At 37.7% G+C, this 17,160-nt stretch overlaps 1 protein-coding gene across 1 annotated transcript in view; it reads left to right on the forward strand.

The window, feature by feature from the left end:
- Nbea (neurobeachin) overlaps positions 1–17,160 on the forward strand; it is a 583,161-nt gene that overhangs the window by 243,347 nt on the left and 322,654 nt on the right. Inside the window, 1 exon segment of the mRNA XM_052180490.1 lies at positions 9,124–9,251. Coding sequence (XP_052036450.1) covers positions 9,124–9,251 — 128 coding nt within the window.

Genomic DNA, 17,160 nt, shown 5'->3' on the forward strand with positions numbered 1-17,160 from the left:
GTGGGCATGTATAATGGTGGGATAATTGTATCTCATTTGTTTTTATTGTTTCTTAGAGGTTTTTCCTGTGTTTATGGGCCATTGCACTCCTGTGGTCGAATAGAGTTTTCCTTGTAGGAGGAACTGTAGGAGTTGTCAGTACACTCTGCATAGACGGTCTCTGTTAGCTGTGTGCTTCCTGTTGGCTCATTGTCTAGAGCAAGAACTTTCTAATTTCCATTAGTTCATGGTCTCAAATAAGCATTTCTTTTGTGATTTATGATTTCTATAATTACAAATTTATCTTTGTCAAAAGCTAAAATCTTGTGTTCTTCCTTTTTCTGTCGTTTCCCCATTGGTGGCTAGGTCCTGGTCTGTTTGACAGTTTTAGGTTAACAGCTCGATATATATTGGGGTTTGTTCTTAAGTATATGAGTTCAAAATTTGTTTTGTTTCTGTAAACAAACAAAATCGGTGATATTTCATTATGGCTATATTGATACTTTAGGTTTGTGGAGCATTAGTATTTACTACTATTTCTGTTCATCATCAGTGCTGTCAGACTCAGATCTTATAGATTTTATTGTAACAATCTTGAACATTTGATGTGCCATTAAAATACCTTCCATGACTTTGATGGTATACTGAATTAGAATTTCTTTTTGATATTTCTTTCAAAATTTGTGAATTATAAGGCAAGCAGACAGTGCACAGGAAGGTTGAACTGTTCAAGGAAGTTCCATTATATAGAATTACAGCAAATGAAAGTAAATTATGCAAGTAGAGGGCAAGTTAGTGACTCCTTTGCCAGTCATGGTAGATGCCACTAAAACAGGAAGGACATTTGCTTATGCATTTCTCTCATAGAGATAAGCAATTGGGTTTTGTCTATTGACTGTATGTTTTATGAGCTTTTATATTCCCCTTAATTGTGATAATCTTTCTTTAGTCATTCATAATAATTTAATTTTTATTAGTTATAATTAATTATTTAGAATTTTAAAATTTTACCTACTTGATCTATACTTTCTATAGATTCCTTGTTATTTTTCATGAGATAAGATTATACCATCGGTAGTACTATGTCCAATTTTCTGAGGAACCCCACCAGACTTATTTCTAGAGTAGTTGTATCAGCTTTCAGTCCCATCAACAATGGAGGAGTGTTCCTCTTTCTCCACATGATCACCAGCATCTGCTGTCACCTGAGTTTTTGATCTTAGCCATTCGGACTAGTGTGAGGTGGAATCTCAGAGTTGTTTTGATTTGCATTTCCCTAATGACTAAGGATGTTGAACATTTCTTTAGGTGCTTCTCAGCCATTCGATATTCTTTAGCTCTGTACCCCATTTTTAATAGGGTTATTTGTTTCTCTGGATTCTAATTTCTTGAGTTCTTTTTATATAATGGATATTAGCCTTCTATTGGATGTAGGATTCGTAATGATCTTTTCCCAATCTGTTGGTTGCCATTTTGTCCTATTCATAGTGTCCTTTGCCTTATAGAAGCTTATAGAATTTTATCAGGACCCATTTGTCTATTGTTGATCTTGGAACATAAGCCATAGGTGTGTGGGTTCACTTCTAGGTCTTCAATTCTATTCCATTGATCTACCTGCCTGTCAATGTACTAATACCATGCAGTTTTTATCACAATTGCTCTCTAATACAGCTGATGTCAGTGGTGGTTATTCCCCCAGAAGTTCTTTTATTGTTGAAAATGGTTTTTGCTATCCTTGGTTTTTGATTATTCCAAGTGAATTTGCAAATTGCTCTTTCTAACTCTATAAAGAATTGATTTGGAATTTTGATTGGGATTGCATTGAATCTGTAGATTGCTTTCAGCTAGATAGCCATTTTTATTATATTAATGCTGCCAATCCATGAGCATGGAAGAATTTTCCAACTTCTAAGATCCTCGACCCAGCTATAACACTCCTGGGCATGTATCCCAAAGATGCTCCAGCATATAACAAGGACACATGTTCCACTATGTTCATAGCAGCCTTATTTATGATAGCCAGAAGCTAGAAAGAACCCATATGTCCTCCAGCTAAGTAATTGATACAGAAAATGTGGTACATTTACTCAGTGGAGAACTACTCAGCTATTAAAAACAATGAATTCATGAAATTCTTAGACAAATGGATGGAACTAGAAAACATCCTGAGTAAGGTAACCCAGTCACAAAAGAACACACATGGTATGCACTCACTGATATATGGATGTTAGCCCTAAAGCTCGGAATACCCAAAATACAATTCACAGACCATATGAAGCTCAAGAAGACCAAAATGTGGGTACTTTGGTCCTTCTTAGAAAGGGGAACAAAATACTCCCAGGAGGTCGAGGGTGGGAGGAACTTGGAGGAGGGGTAGAAGGGAAAGGGGGCAGGACCAGGTTATGAGAGGAGACAGGGATGATATTCATATGGTCAGGAATTTGAACAGAAGTATGTAGCAATGGGGGATAGGGAACTGAGGGTAGCCACCAGCAAGTCCCAGATACCAGAAAGCAAGAGGCTCCCAGGACCCAGCAGCGATGAGATTATCTAAAATGCCCCAAAATGGGAGGGAGAACCTGAAGAGACCATAGCCAGAGGTTAGGCAAGGCCCCCAGTTGGGGTATGGGGCCACCCACTCATCTCCAAATTCTTAACCCAGAAGGGCTCCTGTCTAAAAGAAATGCAGGGTCAAATTGTGGAGCAGAGACTGAAGGAAAGGATATCCAGAGATTGCCCCACCTGGGGATCCATCCCATATAAATACACCAAACTCAGACACTATTGCAGATGCCAAGATGTGCTTGCTGACAGGAGCCTGTTATGGCTGTCTCCTGAGAGGCTCTGCCAGAGCCTTACAAATACAGAGGAAGATGCTTGCAGCCAACCATTGACTGAGCACAAGGTCTCCAATGGAGGAGTTAAATAAAGGACTGAAGAAGCTGAAGGGGTTTGTAACCTCATAGGAAGAACAACATTATCAACCAACCAGACCCCCTGGCCCCCAAGAGCTCCCAGGGACTAAAACACCAACCAAAGAGTACACATGGAGGGAGCCACATATGTAAGCAGAAGATGGCATGGTCTGGCATCAAGAGGAGGAGAAGCCCTAGGTCCTGTGAAGGCTCGGTCCCCCAGTATAGGGGAATGCCAGGGCAGGAGGTGGGAGTGGGTTGGTGGGAGGTGAGGACCCTCATAGAAGCAGGAGGGAGGGGATGGAATAGGGGGTTTGTGGAGAGGAAATCAGGAAGGGAGATTACACTTGAAATGTAAATAAATAATATATCCAATAAAAACCATGAACTATTATAATAGTTTATTATGACAAATTTGGGTTATTTACTATTAAAATTCCACTTATTTTATGTCTCTTGGGTATGTGCTATTGGTTACTTTTAGTCTTTGTGGCAAGTTCTTAAGTGATAACCATTTATTTCTTTTGTTGTATCTTTCATTTTCTTTGTTTTGTGTTGTGACCACATCAGTTTCACAGAAATCAAGTATTCTATAACAACATCTTTTTATTAATTCCCTCAGTTCTGCAGGCTGCAAGTCTAACACATTCAGACTGGCCTCACAGCTGGACCACTTACGGAGATTGGAATCTACTTTCAGACTATTTAAGGCTGTGAACATATTCAATATCTCATCATCTAGGACTTCCCAGACCTGTTACTTTCCTTGTTGTCCATCAGGGGCCACCTTGGCACTCAGCATTCTTTCCTGCTTCCCTGCATTAACTTGCTATATTCTGAACCAGTAGTGTGTCAGGTGCTTCTCATACTTGTAAGCGATGAAATCTGGAAATACTAGGTCTCGGGATTCTTTCATAGAGTTTTCTGTTCCTGCACTAGCAATGTATAGTCTTTCTTTTGTGTCGTGAATTGGCAGGATTTCTGACGTTGTCTCAGCCTTCGCTGAGCTGTTAACCCTGTTCTCTGAGGAGATGGGAAAGGGTCTAGGCCATGCCTTATGCTTTTTTGCTGTAGTGATTGTAACACCTCAGCTTGCACAAGAAGCCAAGGAAGTTTTTCTCATCTCATATATTCTGTCCAGTCTCTTCTCACCCATTGCTGAAGCTCACAGACTGTAGTTTGAAAGTAATTTCACTGTCCCCTGTGTTTACCACTCTGAGAATTTCAGTCTCCCATATTATAATGCCCTTACTTCAACTTCCGAAATTGCAAACGTTAGCTGAAATTTTATGTCTAGCTCACATGGTCATTGGAGTTCTTCATCTGCTTTCACCAGAGAAGCAGATTCCTGTGTGCTCCCTGGGAGATCCTCTCCCTGATGAGAAGTTTGGTTGTTGATTTCAGACTCAAGGTTAGTAGCTACTTGGCAGATTTATATGCTCTAGTGTCAGAGTAGTATTTTGTCCATTCTCTGGCTTCCCATGTGGTTATTTTGTGTGTGACTTGGGTTTTCTTCCTCACAAGTAGATCTCCTTTATTTCTCCTTAAGTATTCAAGTTCTTATTTGCTGACTTTTCAACTTACATTTTCCAAAAATACCATGTGACCTGAATGGCAGTCTAAAATCTTAATAAATTGCTGCCTCGGGAAGCACCTTTGTGAGTAAAGCAGGGTGGATGTCTGGTTTTCTGAGCAAGGGACTAGGTAAGACTACATATAAAGGCTTGAGAACTGAGAATTGGTCTGAAAGAAAGGTGGCACAATTTCCAGAGAGGACCCAGGACATTGCATGGGGAAGAGCCAGGATTGTAGTAACCATGAGGAAGTTACATCCACAGCCAAATGGTGGCTTGCTCCCTTCACCTTTTCACTGACCAGTTTGGAATGTGACATTGAGTGACGCGGCCTCCATTTGGGGCACTTCACAGCCCTGCGCAGCTCTGCAGGCAGGGCAGGGGAGTCAGTGAAACAGCTACCGTGGCATTATTCTCCTGGAATGACTAGGTTTTTAGGCTGTTATTCTATATCTGAGATCTAAAACATAATTCTCCTGACCTTTCATGTCACTGGGCTTGAGTCTCATTAATGATGTATTTTCTTGTCTTTTATATTTTTGTCTCTCTATAGGGAAGTTTGGCAATACTTTGTCAGCTAGTTGGCCTGAAAAGGAGAATGGCTGTGTTTGCATGTTCATTTGTTTCCTTTCCATCTATAAAACATCCAAATAACAATTTCCAAAAGTACACGCCCAAAGCTTGCATAATTGCTTAAGGACATCCTGGAAGCATCAAGTTTCTTAACACATGAAAAAATGTTTACTTGAAATTTAGTTTACATCGTAAAGTAATAAACCTTATATAGAAAAATTCTGTTCAGACTCAGTTTTGTAATCTTGTGTAATGCTATTTTCTTAAAGTGTACACTGTGCTCTTAAAGTATATATTGTTTTAATTAGAGGAAATTGGGAGAAATGTTAGATTTTTATTTTATAAGATTGTGGTAAAATAAAATAAGCACACTTTTTTCCCCAGCATGATGTTTTGCTTAGTGGTGGCAACCCTAGAAACTTACAGCTTAAAAACTGTTTAGCTGTATGTTACTCACTCTAAAAGTTCTGATCTGTTTATCGATCAACTCCATTATTCTTACTCATGTTTCGTAGCAGTAATTAAATGAAAGCCCAATAAAATGTTTAAAGCCAGTGCTTGTCAGTTTCTAGTCATAACATGTAGTTGATTAGACAACCTTATATGGCTTTTCTACTATAATACCCCCTTTCTATGCATTTCTTAAAACAAACCGTTTCATTTACCTATGCCTACATTTCCTAATTCATATAGGAACCACATAATTCCCTAATTGAATTATTTCCTATCTGCTGTATCTCTTGAGTACATTGCTTTACATAGTAGATTTGCTTACTTTAGCTTTACTTTCTGTTGTTATAACTACCCATTTCTTTTTGATATAACAAATGAATACATTTAATAACTTTATAAATAAAAATGATAACTTTTCTATATTGATGTAATTATGTTAAGAAACTAAAATATTACAAAAGAATTTGATATTGGGAGTAAATCATCACTGTAAATTTATGAAGTAGCACAATTATAATAATGGAGTTTATTAAAAGAAAACTAATATGTATAATATCCAAAATGAGTTGTAATCACAAGTTTTCTAGGAAAACAGCGTGTAGGAAGTGTTCTTTTCATCTGTTTATAAATCTTCCTACTCTGCTGCCATTCTTTTTACAGTCCTTGTGACCTTAGATGTAGCTTGAGGTCAGATCTTGTTTGGAAACAGTTAATAAGTATTGCAGTCACGGTTTTTAGATACTGTTTTCTCCTGTGGACTAATGGCCTAATTGTGTATTATTTATATAAAATTCTTAGAATTTACTGAGTCATTTTAAATAGATAAAAAATAAAATACCAACTAGGTATACTGCACACACCCTTGATCCCAGCACCTGGGAGATAGAGGCAGGCAGCTCTCTCTTTGTTCAAGGCCAGCCTGGTCTACAGAGTGAGCTCCTGGACAGGACAGCCAGGGGTTCATTGTGAGACTGTTTCTCAAAACAAACAAACAAAAAAGTAAGTAAGCAAGAATCTAATTTGGGGTTTAAAAAACAATATTAGGTACTTATAATTCAGGCCACGATTCTTTGTTATTAGTCTACATCTATAAACTCTCATCATTACCTCATACCTCATTTTAGGGTTTTATTTTCCTCTCTTTAGTAATTTTGTTAAAATAGTTGATAAATAGTCTCAGTTCTGAGTATTATTTTCTATATGAAAATCAGTGGTGCTCTTTCTTAGGGGTTTGTGCTTACTATCCATAGAGGTGGCCAAGTTCAGAGGAGGCACTGATCTAGCCTGGTGTATCATTACATAGTCCTTACATTATGGTTTGTGTGTCATTAGTGTAGGTCAAGTAAGGAGAGGGAAATTGGAGGCTCAAACAGTTCTGGCTCTAGTCCACACGTAACTTCTGTATTCAGGCCAAAACTTTACTAAAGTGTCAATGAACGACTGGGGCCAGTTGTCTAGTCACTACCCATTTATATTCTGTGTACCAAGTAAATGGTTTTTGTAAATGAAGTAACCGCTTCAGATAAAAAAAAAAAATGCTATGATTCCCCCTAAAGTAAATAAAGTATGCTGTATTGTGCTCAAAGGTATTCTTTGTTTTGTTTTTCTGTTTGGTAGATGGTGTTTGGTTGGTTAGGTTGGTTGGTTGGTTGGTTGGTTGGTTGGTTGGTTGTGTTCTTATGCTATAGCTCAGTCGAATTTAGAAATTGCCATCTTCTGCTCCATGCCCCGCAATTCCATTTATTTTGTCTTTGAGAGAAACTATTTACAGGATTGGAAGCCATAGAATTCTCCTAAGTTACCATTTCTTTGTTACATGTTAATAGATGGTTTCCTTATGCATACATGAAACCTGAATAGGTCATTCTGTGCTTTTGTCCAAGAAGAAAAAGAAACATTAGAAGAGCAGTGCAGGCTCAGCACCTGCCTTTTTATGTGGAGGGATTTCATCTTTATCTGCCAGACAATGAGGGGTTCTAAAGATGAACTCTGTGTCTGTGCTACTTATTTAAGTAATTACATATGGATAAACATAGTTTACCCTTTTTTGAAGATACACTTGGGGTAATCTGTAAATACCAATATCAATAGTAACCTGTGAGTTTCTTCAGCATAGAAAGGGATACTAAAAGTTTTTCACTAAGGATGTTTTGTGATGTATAATAAAAAAATCTAGTAATATGGTTTGATGATAGATAGAACCTCCAGAGTCTTGAATTTTACAATTTCTGTGTCCTCATTCCTGTTAATCTAAATACAACTCAACATTAGTGTGTCTTTGTGATATTGGCTTGAGAAAATGTTAATTATCTAGATCTCATTTCTACAATTGTAATTCCTACTTATGCTTCCATAGTAAATGGAATTACCTTAGTGGGAAGCTATAGGAAATGACTCTTCAGAAGAAAAGGATTTAGTGAAATAGGAGATACACAAAAATGGCTGTATTACCAGTTAGGAAATGTCAAAGAAAATGTACAGTGATGGTGAGAATTCAGAGGCTTGAGGTACTCTTAACTCTTAGCTTTTGGGGTAATCCTTCCTTAGCATCACATCTCTTTAGCTGTGTCAGAGAGGTCCCTGCTCAGCATCACCATCACCTGAGACTTATCATGGGCATTCTCATAACTATATGCTCATTCAGATTCTGCCTCACCCCGTAGCTGGAGGGCTTGTCTGCAATAGACACATCACTGTTAATTCCTCACTCTATATCTGTGCGGCAGTGTATTCATCTAGTGTTATACTGAACTGTATCTTGTTTAATGTATCAGAGCTGGATTTCAAAAGAATACATATGAGCGGATTTTATGCAAAATATCACTTACGAAATTAACATTATGTACCTCTCACTGTGGGGTGGGTGCTTTTCTGCTTAGATTTTGTGGCTTAGCTGATTAATCCTCAGTGGGCAGATATTAGGATCATCATTCTTCAGAAAAGCAGAGCTGATGTGCACAGCATCATGTGGCTTAGCCTGTGGCCCAGGCAGGACTCCTGGTTGAACAGTCTTTCTCACTACTTATTTCTATGAGACATAGATCTATAGCCAAAATATTAACCTGCCTAATATAAAAATGCTTTCCTCTTCCACTATTTTCTTTTACTTATAACATGTACCTGCACAGCAACTACTTAAGCTACAATACAGAGCAATACAAATACTATTGCAGGGACTGAGAAAGTAACTGGGCTTAGGAAATGGAAAACGTTACTCTAATGCACATCACCTGGCTTCTAGTAACTTTCTTTGTTGTCCAACTTTACAGGAAATGTTTCTTGAGAACAAGTGTTTAAATTCTTTATAAGTGGTCTGGTGATCACATAGTAGGTCTCAAAGCTATTTTCATTGATGATGCACAGAGCTAGAAGAGTTCATTTCCCCCGACATTCTGAGATCTGTGCCAGTATCTTCAGCCCTGTTTGATAGCTGTTCTCATTCAGCTTCAGTCTGCAGAGTTGACACTTCTCTGTGCAAAACTGTGTCCCTTCCATATGAAACCTCCTGTTTTCCATGGGCTAGGACTGGAATTTGACTGTGACTTATAACTATTTTAATTTAGAACTAAAGTTTATTTGGCATTTATATTGAATTATATTTACTAGTCTTTATGTCTTAATTTCAACAGCATCACTGCAAAACTTGAAAGAGCTTTAGAAAAAGTTGCTCCTCTTCTTCGTGAGATTTTTGTAGACTTTGCCCCATTCCTATCTCGTACACTTCTGGGCAGTCATGGACAAGAGCTATTGATAGAAGGTATGATCTCTCTATATTCTACATATTTTACTTTCATGCAATGTATCTATTAATCATGGCATATCCTGTGCATTTTAAAAGATATATATTGCCAAAAGAAGTTAAAGATACAATAGCTGCAGATTCTACAGCTTCTCATGAGACTTTGTGTGTGTTCTCTTCTCTTCACTCATTTTAAAATACCATTTGCAAAGTCGATATCAATGACTGAGATCCAAATTAGGTCTTAGAATGGGCAGCAGTGGCTCTTCACTCCCAGTCTTATTACCAACACTGTGCAGCCTTTCACTAGGACAGCATTTATTAAGCATAGGTATTTTAACATTCCCCGATGTTCAGAGAGCCAAGAGTTTTTCAAATGACTTTTCTCATACATTTGATGCTTTTACTATAAGAAGCTGTAACCAGGAAGTCAGTAAAAATGTTGAGAAATACTAGATGGGCACTTGATGAAGCTGTCATATCCTCCTCAACAGCGGCTTAAGTAATGAATGGTGGAGATTTAATCTGTACCCCTGCAGTAGGAGAAGAGCTTTTTAAACTACAGCTAATGAATCTTTACTTCATTTCACAGTTCAGTTCGTGACTGTTTGAGTTTCAGAGATTAGCATCAAGGTGGCCCTGCAGTGAAAGAGGTTCTTTCATGCCCTGCTAGTGGCCCTTGGACTTAGTACTTGTGGCTTCCACTTCCAGAAACAAGGGCTTGTTCCTGTTTGTTCTGGCATTGTCCTCTGGTTCTGCAGTGTTTCTGAGGCAAAATGATGATAGCCAATGTCCAGTTATTTGTATTGTTTATTTTCTGGCCTTACTATAAGATGGATTATTTGGATGAGAATGAAACTGCATAATGCATATAAAATTTCCAAACATGGTGATAGCTTAGGAGACCAGGAAAATGTCCATGTCTCTTGGCTGGAGCATCATGGATTAGAAAATATACAGAAAGAGGTGAAAATCTTTGCATTATCTTGAGTGGTTGATCAGCAAGATGTCACAGTCGTGGGAAAAGTAGAAAGGTCACTGTTGCTGTCGTTACTTCCACCAACAAAGTGAAGTTGGAAATGTCACTGGGATCACAAGTACACATCTAACTATAAGCTGTGCCTTAATGAAATCCATGCCCTTACAGACTTGAAAAACCTCACCTTGCCAACAGATTATGTTTGCTCTGAATACACTGTTTGATATGTGTGTGATCCATCAAACCATTGTGGTGCATCAAACCACTGATGCACCAGTCCAGAGTACTGTAATGGAAGGGCCAGATGCGTCCCTCGAGAAGCTAACAGTCTAGTAGACAAAGCCTATCATTTAGAGCATATACACACTGCAGTAGAGTGAGGCCAGGTGGCAGGGTGGCCACTTGTCTTTCTGCCGTGATCAGAAGCAGGTGTGTTATTAGGCTAAGTCCTGCCTGCTCTGGGAGCCTTCTCGCAGCTTCACAGAATTTTGAAGTGTTCTTTGCTTCTGTTTAATTCCATGACAGCCCAATATTCTCCTGTGACTTCCAGACAGTTTGAGCCAGATAACCCATTAGATATTAGATACTGCTAACTGGATACCACAGATACTCCAAACTCACATTCAAAACTTTAGTAATGTTTTTCCTTAGATTTTCTTATAAAATTACTCAATTGTTTTGTTACTATTATCACTATTAATGTGTAAACATTTGAAAAAATATCTAATTGTTCTTTAAGTTGTTTTTCTTCTACATGATATTTACAGAAATTTGGTAAGAAGTGATACATTCTGAAAATACTAATTTGAAACCTAGTTCTTCAAACAATACTGCAAATACTGTATCAGCTTTATAAAACCTACTAAGACATGCTGTGAATGTTATGTTAACTAAAATATAGATTTTTAAGGGGGCTGCTGCTTGATGGTGGATTCTTTTCACTTCCTTAATTCTTTTAATTTCATTGGAGTATATTCCCCTGAGGAGCAAGAAAGCTGGTAATTTATACTTTCATATTTTTTGTAACATGATAATTTTACTTTAAAATTTCAATAAATATTAGTTGAATATCAATGTAAATCTTTTCTTACGTTATGTAAAACATTGAGAGTATTTTTCTCTGTTTATATGTACCTTTTTCTAAAGTTTACAGAAATTATAAATATGGGTTGAAGATATAGTAAGGGAAGTAAAGTTTGTATTATAATAATGCTACGTAATGGGAATATGTTGTTTAAATCTAACCACAAATTTGATGTGAGGTATCAAGGAGCCAAAGTATCAGTAAAACTAGAATATTAAAAATTATAAGGCTCATGTATGGGGCTCCATCTCAAAGAATGGACCTTAATTCAAATAAGATATTGGCTGGCTGCTCCCACAGGTGTCCATCCACCTTTGCCCTTAAGATACATTGTAGATCAAAAGGTTTGTGGGTATATTGATACACTGAACTTCCTAAAGATAGGTACTGAACATGCCAGGAAGTGTATCTTTAGGAATAACTGTTGTGTCATTCTTAAGGAGGTCTGTAAAAGGACTGTTGTCAATTATCAAAATAGGGATAACTTTAATCAGCTCAAAGAAGAGCATCAGACTAAAAATTACACAATAAGCACATATGTGAGGACTTAAACTTCTTCCTAAACATAGATATATTCGTTCAGGTGCCTAGCTGCCTAACATTTTACCCAGTTTATCTTCTCAGAACTTAAGCTCTGAACCCTGGTATGGTTTCTGGGATCTTTATCCCTCTATGATCATAATTTAAATGAACCTGTTTGTTTATTTAAAGCTCACATTAAGCTCATGAATCTATAAAGACAATCTAAAAAAGTATTCCCAATTAATATTTTAACTATTGCAATTTGTATAAAATTACTCTCTTGTTCAGCCTTCACAAGAATTTTCACTTCTAGACACCTGGGCTTTTTTTTAACACCCCTTATCAGTGGATGAAAGGCAGGAGAAATGGCTTGGTGCACTCTTAAATACCCCTCAAATATTCTTAAAAATTGGAAGACTGCGAGTCTCTGTGGCCGCTGTTGCTGTCAGTGATGTACTGTGGATGTACAAGAGAATGTTCTAGAGCTGAAATACTGCCATGAGTTAGAAATCAGACATTCCTTTTTTTCTTCAGGCTAAACATAATTTCACCCTATAGTTTTTCTGTTGTTAAAATTACAAATGTACAGTTCTTAAAATTTTATATAATAATCAAGTCCTTCCTTGATAATATGAAAATGGCATTTCTTTACAACAGAATGATAGGAATTGGTAGATCTTTAAGTTGTAGATTTTGGTTTTGTAATGTCATTAATCAGGAAAATGAAATGTTGATAACCTTAATCCACGATCCTGCAAATGAAGTATCCAATCCATGCATCTAAGTTACTCTTCTGTCACAGAAAGAAGTTCATATATGCCAGAATTTTGTTGTTAATTTCCAGATTTATTTAGTCTTCTGTCTTTTGATTTGAGCTGCTGGAAAGCATGTAAGCAAGTCAGGCATCTTTGTTTTTATTTTCCTTACTGTATATAGAATTGTTTTCCTTTTGTATAGGGTTCTCTTCCTTTTACATAAATAGACCTCTCTTCAGGAAGGAACATTCTCTTCCTTTAACATAGAGTCCTCTTCCTTTCCTTGCATCTCCTCACATCTGTATCACGTTTATAAGTAATGTTAAGGCACTCTCTTCAGTGCTATGTGGGACTTTATATTTCTATGCTTAGAAACATTTGCATTCAAGAATGAAATGTATCTTAAAACTTGTGTTGCTGTTGTCTCACATAAATTTTATTACATAATTATTATTCAGTATTTTCCCCTTCTACTAGAAAGAACACTGTTCGATTGATAAGAGGAGCTAGGTAAAATTTTGTGTTCTTCGTAAGAGTTGCTGCTGTTGGTCTGCTGGTGTCTATACCCGTGAGTTTTCTACTTCCTCTTTGACTGCTCTCTGCTCTCCAAGAGAGAGGTGCCTGTTGGCTCCTATTCTTGCTTGTGTTTCATTTAGAGGATCAATCTCAGGATCCAAGGTGTGCTGGGTGAGTGCTGTAGCACTAAGCTCATGTGCAGCTGCCTCACTCTCACTCACACCCTGCTCCCTTCACTGCCCTCCGTCTTAGTAAGACATCCCTCTGTCTTAAGAAAGAGAACTGTCAGACCATTGTGAAGAAGCCAGGGAAATTACATAGTCAAGTCTTCATCTGCTTAGCCATTGGTTATTTCTGTTTGAAACATGGATTACCATGAATAAATGCTGTGACTTTTGAATTCATCATTCATGTATGTCTTACAGAAGCAAACTTGAATTTTTGTAACTGAAGCAAATTTTATGTTTTAAGACAAGGAAATTGTCCATATAATAAAATATATTTGAATTGTATTCGGTTGGATGTTTTGTGTTTAATTTTCTTCCTACAAGTGTAACAGTTTTTCTCTACAACAACCGATCATGGGTACTTTCAGCTGTGTTTGTTCTTTACGTGCAGGCTAAGACAAGATTCCTTTTCGTATCTGTTACTGATATTCACAGGCTTTATTACTCTTATTATATGACTCCAGACCCAAGCTCTGATGCTTTCTGTAATTTGCCTTTGGTGGACAAGACTACTTATTCAAGCCTACATGGATTCCTTTAAAAATGTTCAAATTCTTGAGGAACTACTGTGTAAAAATCATTTAGAGTAGGTACAGATCTAAATTCAAAATCCACAGCAAAGATGAGGGAAAAAAATGAGGGATAAAAATTGTTAGATCTGTTTGGCTCGCCATAACAATAGACCTACACGCCAATGAAATCAGAAAGTTTTTCTCAAATATCCAAGGAGTTAGGGAGATGGCTCATTGTGTCCACACAAGCATGAGGAATAGAATGTGCATCCCCAGGCCCTGTATATGCCCTGTATATGTCCTGTAATGCCTGGTGGGTGTGGCATCCTGCTTGTGAATATAGTGCTAGGAAGTAGAGGCAGGGAATTCCAGGAGCAAACTAGCTAGCTAGACTAGCTGTGTGGGTGAGCTGTGGGCTCAGTTGAGAGCCTCACTTACTGTTCATCCTCTCTTATCTGTCCTAGCTCCCACAAGTCTATAGAGTTGTCACAGCTCCAGTAACAGCTTGTGCTCAACTCCTTGGGGACGCTTTTAATCCTTTATGCCACTTCACTTTGAAAACACTCTCAACCTTGTCTCTTCCCATCACCTGTGCTATACTGAGGGCAACTTAGAAAATCCAATCCTTATTAAACTTACCTGAACCTGAGCATATACAGGTCAATGACCTTGGAGGATCTAGTTTTAAAATGAAAACTTAAGTTAGCATATGGTTTTAATTGTAGTAATATCCACATCGTTGTTGATTGCTAGCTTATCAGTGGCTGATATTTAAAAAAAGTAAAATGTTTCCAATGAATGAAGTGGAGAATAACACAGGAAGACTATCCTCAGACTTAGACACACACACACACAAACAAACAAACGCACACAGGCACATGCGCGCACATATGTGCTTTTTACAGATGCCAGCTAACATGCATACATATACACACCCACACCATGAGCACATTTTTATTTTGGACATTTATTAATAATACAGAACCAGGTTATCACCCAAAGGTTGGGAAGAGAGAGAAACAGAGCATGGAGAGATAGAGAAGAAGGGATAGAGAGGAGAGGAGTGGAGGAGAGGGTAGGAGAGGAGAGGAGAGAGGGATGTTTAAAGTGTGTGTGTGTGTGTGTGTGTGTGTGTGTGTGTACTATGGTAGAAAATAACCCCAAGAAACCACTTTTCGTAATTTTTAGCATTATTTATATTCACTTGAGGACTTAAATATTCAGGGTAACATCATTGCTATGAGGATTTAGATGAAACTCTCTTTACTTTCCTAGGATAGGAGAGAGTGTAGTCTGACTGTAGATAGCCTAGAAATAAGACATGAAGGTCAGTAATGAAGACCCACCACCCCTTTTGACTCAAAACAGCTTAATAGTCTCTGGTTTCTGCATCTCTCTGTCTTCTCACCAAACTATCGTCTGTGGCATAGTCATCAAAATGGAGCCCACCACATCCCCAACTCTATGTTTTCTTTTAATGGAAATGTCTTTATCATTTAACAGGAGGCATAACAGAGAATCTGAGTGTCTCAGATGCTTTTGTTCTTTTTGACTTAGTTTTTTGTTTCCACTAAAATGAATTTAATTCTGGACAGGGGTAGGATAACTATGGTTGTACAATATACAAAGCTGACATTTTTAAAGAGCTCTCATAAATGGAAACATTTGGAAAGAAATACAGTAATATAGAAAGTCTAATTTGAGTGACATCAATAATTGGTTATTAAAACTCAGTGCTTAAGTCTTTTAGTGTTCCCAGGAATACCATTCTTAAAAATGTGACAATATGCTATGAAGTTACCACCTCCTCCAAAGGAGGGTGTCACTGAACTGTTAGAGGAATGAGCCTTGTTTCAAAGGTATGTGGGATCCACAGCACTATGGCCATAGTATGAAAACATGGCATCTATTTGTATTTTTATTTTATAGAAAAACTATGTGCTAAAATGTGATTTCTTTCTCTTTCCCCTTGGGTGTGATATGCATGTGTAGGCATATTTAGCTTTTGCACGTGGAGGACTAGAAATCAGATGTTGGAACTCATCTTCCTTTGCTCTACCACCGTACTCACTGAGGTAGGCCTTTCAGACAGACTCAGAGTCAAGATCTGTCTAGTCTACCTAGCCAGGTTTCTCTGAGCAAACTTCTGTTTCTTCCTCCTCAGCACCAAGATCTGACTGACATGCCCACTCAGCATTTTGTGGGTTCTGGGCATCTGAACTCTGGTTCCTGTGTTTTCAGGGCAAGCACTTTAACCATTGAGCCATCTCCCTAGTGCTAAAATATTTTTTAATTAGCATTTTAAATTGCCACAATAGAAATAATGAATTCAACTGCATGGCAATTTGGAAAATATTATATTATTAATATCATTAATAAAAAGACCTGTAGAAGATAAAGTAATAGCTATAAAGTAACAAATGTACTTGCTGACAATGTTCCCAAAGGCCCCATATCTGGTTCGGAAAGTCATCTAGTCAGCTGCAGAACATAAGGTGTATCTGTGTCTGGAGCAGACCATAGGACGAAAATGAGCCTTGAAGAAATTGAGTCTGCAGATCCTCAGTGGGGAAACCCTAAAGGTGAACTTGAAAATGTGAGTGAAAAGAAGAGATCACTGCACTTCAAGAGCTGACTTCAGGCTGCTGTGGTCATGTCTGAATGGCTAGAGGTATCCAGACCCCGTGGGAAATTAACCACAGTCCCCTGACAGAATAGGGGTCCACACTGAGGAGCAACTGTGGATAGAATCTACACTGAGCAGTAGAAGGGTAAAAGTAATAAAGAGAATAATCCAAATAAAACTCTAAAAGACAAACAGCCAGTTAGGAAATTGCCAAATCTGTAAAAACAAAGAGCAGGTTTTGTATTTTATTTTATTTTTATTTCATTTTGTTTTAATTGATACTGTTTTGTTTCATTGATCATGGTTTTAAGTATTTTATTCTACAGTCATTTGTCCCCATTCCATTTCGGAATTACATACAGAGAAGATTCATACCTCGTGGGAAGCTACTAAGCTCTGTAGTCAGTGGTACTATAGAGACTACTAATGGCTATCCCCCAATATACTAACATCCTTTCACTAGATACCAAATACTATAGATTGCATCACTTACTATAGTGTCAAAGGATAGTGATACCATTTAGAAGGCATAGAAGAACCATATGGTAGTAAGAATAAAAGATCAAGGCAACATCTTAACTCAACATTTTACTGCTTATAGGACAAGACACTCACCTCAGTGACAAAGACAGTCAGTACCTCAGAGTCAAAGGTTGGAGAACAATTTTCCAAGCAAATGATCCCAAGAAGCAAGCTGGAGTAGTCA

This window comes from Apodemus sylvaticus, chromosome 4, assembly GCF_947179515.1.
Source record: "Apodemus sylvaticus chromosome 4, mApoSyl1.1, whole genome shotgun sequence".
Lineage (NCBI taxonomy): Eukaryota > Metazoa > Chordata > Mammalia > Rodentia > Muridae > Apodemus > Apodemus sylvaticus.